This window comes from Oncorhynchus keta, chromosome 37, assembly GCF_023373465.1.
Source record: "Oncorhynchus keta strain PuntledgeMale-10-30-2019 chromosome 37, Oket_V2, whole genome shotgun sequence".
NCBI lineage: Eukaryota > Metazoa > Chordata > Actinopteri > Salmoniformes > Salmonidae > Oncorhynchus > Oncorhynchus keta.
In genome coordinates this window covers 22,612,074-22,615,972 of record NC_068457.1, presented here as the reverse complement: position 1 = coordinate 22,615,972, position 3,899 = coordinate 22,612,074, and the positions used below count along the sequence as shown (strand labels likewise).

Here is a 3,899-nt window from a genome sequence, read left to right as displayed (position 1 = left end):
CTCTCCTTCCCTCCCCTCTCTCTCTGTATCCCTCTCCCTCCCTCCCCTCTCTCTCTGTATCCCTCTCCTTCCCTCCCCTCTCTCTGTATCCCTCTTCTTCCCTCCCTTCTCTCTGTATCCCTCTCCCTCCCTCCCCTCTCTCTCTCTGTACTCTCTCTCTGAATATCCCTCTCCCTCCCTCCCCTCTCTCTCTGTATCCCTCTCCTTCCCTATTCTCGCTCTGTATCCCTCTCCTTCCCTCCCTTCTCTCTTATCCCTCTCCCTCCCTCCCCTCTCTCTCTCTGTATGCCTCTCCTTCCCTCCCCTCTCTCTCTGTATCCCTCTCCCTCCCTCCCCTCTCTCTCTGTATCCCTCTCCTTCCCTCCCCTCTCTCTGTATCCCTCTCCTTCCCTCCCTTCTCTCTCTGTATCCCTCTCCTTCCCTCCCTCTCTCTCTCTGTATCCCTCTCCCTCCCTCCCCTCTCTCTCTCTGTATCCCTCTCCTTCCCTCCCCTCTCTCTGTATCCCTCTCCTTCCCTCCCTTCTCTCTCTGTATCCCTCTCCTTCCCTCCCTCTCTCTCGGTATCCCTCTCCTTCCCTCCCCTCTCTCTCTGTATCCCTCCCTCCCTCCCCTCTCTCCTCCCTCTCCCTCCATCCCCTCTCTCTCTGTATCCCTCTCCTTCCCTCCCTCTCTCTCTGTATCCCTCTCCTTCCCTCCCCTCTCTCTCTGTATCCCTCTCCCTCCCTCCCTCCCCTCTCTCTCTGTATCCCTCTCCCTCCATCCCCTCTCTCTCTGTATCCCTCTCCTTCCCTCCCCTCTCTCTCTGTATCCCTCTCCCTCCCTCCCCTCTCTCTCTGTATCCCTCTCCTTCCCTCCCCTCTCTCTCTGTATCCCTCTCCTTCCCTCCCCTCTCGCTCTGTATCCCTCTCCCCTCCCTCCCCTCTCTCTCTCTGTATCCCTCTCCCTCCCTCCCTCTCTCTCTGTATCCCTCTCCTTCCCTCCCCTCTCTCTGTATCCCTCTCCTTCCCTCCCCTCTCTCTCTGTATCCCTCTCCTTCCCTCCCCCCTTCTGTATCCCTCTACCTCCCTCCCTCCCCTCTCTCTCTGTATCCCTCTCCCTCCATCCCCTCTCTCTCTGTATCCCTCTCCTTCCCTCCCCTCTCTCTCTGTATCCCTCTCCTTCCCTCCCCTCTCTCTGTATCCCTCTCCCTCCCTCCCCTCTCTCTCTCTGTATCCCTCTCCCTCCCTCCCCTCTCTCTCTCTGTATCCCTCTCCTTCCCTCCCCTCTCTCTGTATCCCTCTCCTTCCCTCCCCTCTCTCTCTGTATCCCTCTCCTTCCCTCCCCCCTTCTGTATCCCTCTACCTCCCTCCCTCCCCTCTCTCTCTGTATCCCTCTCCCTCCATCCCCTCTCTCTCTGTATCCCTCTCCTTCCCTCCCCTCTCTCTCTGTATCCCTCTCCCTCCCTCCCCTCTCTCTCTGTATCCCTCTCCTTCCCTCCCCTCTCTCTCTGTATCCCTCTCCTTCCCTCCCCTCTCGCTCTGTATCCCTCTCCCTCCCCCCCTCTCTCTCTGTATCCCTCTCCCTCCCTCCCCTCTCTCTCTCTGTATCCCTCTCCTTCCCTCCCCTCTCTCTGTATCCCTCTCCTTCCCTCCCCTCTCTCTCTGTATCCCTCTCCTTCCCTCCCCTCTCTCTCTGTATCCCTCTCCCTCCCTCCCCTCTCTGTCTGTATCCCTCTCCTTACCTCCCTTCTCTCTCTGTATCCCTCTCCTTCCCTCCCCTCTCTCTCTGTATCCCTCTCCTTCCCTCCCCTCTCTCTCTGTATCCCTCTCCCTCCCTCCCCTCTCTCTCTGTATCCCTCTCCCTCCCTCCCCTCTCTCTCTGTATCCCTCTCCCTCCCTCCCTCCCCTCTCTCTCTGTATCCCTCTCCCTCCATCCCCTCTCTCTCTGTATCCCTCTCCTTCCCTCCCCTCTCTCTCTGTATCCCTCTCCCTCCCTCCCCTCTCTCTCTGTATCCCTCTCCTTCCCTCCCCTCTCTCTCTGTATCCCTCTCCTTCCCTCCCCTCTCTCTCTGTATCCCTCTCCCTTCCTCCCTTCCCTCTGTATCCCTCTCCTTCCCTCCCTTCTCACTCTGTATCCCGCTCCTTCCCTCTCTCCAGCCTATATCGAGGACGTGGCGCGCTGTGTGGACCAATCCAAGCGCCTCATCATCGTCATGACACCCAATTATGTGGTGCGGCGGGGTTGGAGCATCTTCGAGCTGGAGACCCGCCTCCGGAACATGCTGGTCACCGGGGAGATCAAGGTGATTCTGATTGAGTGTGCCGAGCTGCATGGCATCATGAACTACCAGGAAGTGGAAGCGCTCAAACACACCATCAAGATGCTGACCGTCATCAAGTGGCGTGGCCCCAAGAGCAACAAGCTCAGCTCCAACTTCTGGAAACACTTGCAGTACGAGATGCCCTTCAAACACATGGAGCCCATCATCAGCAATGAGCAGGTGCTGGACGTCAGCGAGCAGGGCCCTTTCGGCGAGCTCCAGACCGTCTCCGCCATCTCCATGGCAGCCGCCACCTCCACCGCCATGGCCACGGCTCACCCGGACTTGCGGAGCACCTTCCACAACTCCACTGTCAACTACCACACCCAGATGAGGCAGCAGAAACATTACTACCGCAGCTACGAGTACGACATGGCCCCCGGCGGCAGCCTGCCTCCCCTCTCCACCCTGGGTAACCAGCACACCTACTGCAACATCCCTATGACTCTGATCAACGGACAGAGGCCCCACGGCCAGGCCAGGACACCCAGAGAACAGAGCATCGAGGAGGCACACGCCAATAACGCCATGCTACCGCTGCTGCCACGCGAGACCAGTATATCCAGTGTCATCTGGTGACAGCACCAGGCTGGCATAGGGACAGATGGGATATATTGTATGTCGAGGGAGAACTAGCTGGCAGAGTGTGTGGTGGTGGTGGTGGTGGCGCGGTGGAGGGGTGTTGCTACGGAGACCGTTAGTGGACTAGAGACAGCTGCTGTGGAATTTGCACCAGGATTCACAGGGGGAAATCATTCCGTCAGACTCAGACCACATTTGTTTGACAAGGACTAAGGAGGATTTGGCGTGAAAAGGAGAACCCGTTTGGTTTGAAATGCCTGTACACACAGAGACCAACGCCGATGTTCACTTACCCAGAAACTCAAGGAATACAGGGTCTTGTACATATATTTGATATTTCTTTTATAGCGTCAGTATTTTTCTGTTGTTTTTCTTTGACCTTTCATTCACCAGTTTTTATCATCAAATTTCTACGTCTGTTTTGATTTATGGTTTGAATTTGTTTGTATTTGGGTATGAAAGTGAAACGATGGTCTGTGAGGTCTGTTGGCTGAACTGTTGTAATTTTGATCTGGACTTGTAGTGCTACTGGTGGTTTGAACTGTTTGTTTTTGAACAGTTATGGCATTGTAGTGGGAACGTTTTGATGTTTCATTTGAAAAAAATGACATTTTTTTGTTGTCCTGGTTACATAGATGGAATCTTCTTTTATTTGGGACTCTTATTAAACAAAACTAGATTATGCAACAGATGAAGAGGCCTGGGAGTATGCAAGATATGAATAGATGAACCGACCCATCAGGACACTATAGAGACTGGTGCTAGACTTGGTGTGCAAGTGTTGCAGCTCTCGCAAACATAGTGACATGCTCTTTTGAAAAGACAGCCTTTCTGTTCAGCTTAACAGAAACATATATCACCCTAAAAACAACTATGTGTATTATTTTATGAGAAAGTATATTTTTGTAACAAAAATATTTGCTTGTAAGTACATACTTATTCACATTTCATCCCACTAATGACAGAAATAGAGTAACATGCATTCTGTTTTCTACATTAAAGTGGATGTTTGAGTCCT

The 3,899-nt window shown here is 53.8% G+C and overlaps 1 protein-coding gene across 5 annotated transcripts in view; it reads left to right on the top strand.

Annotated features, from left to right (window-relative positions):
* LOC118374172 (interleukin-1 receptor accessory protein-like 1) overlaps positions 1–2,948 on the top strand; it is a 433,725-nt gene extending 430,777 nt beyond the window's left edge. For all 5 annotated transcript variants that reach the window (XM_052499785.1, XM_052499788.1, XM_052499786.1 and 2 more), the window contains one exon: positions 2,136–2,948. In XM_052499785.1, the coding sequence (XP_052355745.1) occupies positions 2,136–2,878 (743 nt within the window). In that variant the 3' untranslated portion in view covers positions 2,879–2,948. The remainder of the gene's footprint in view (positions 1–2,135) is intronic.
* Positions 2,949–3,899: the final 951 nt, after the last annotated feature.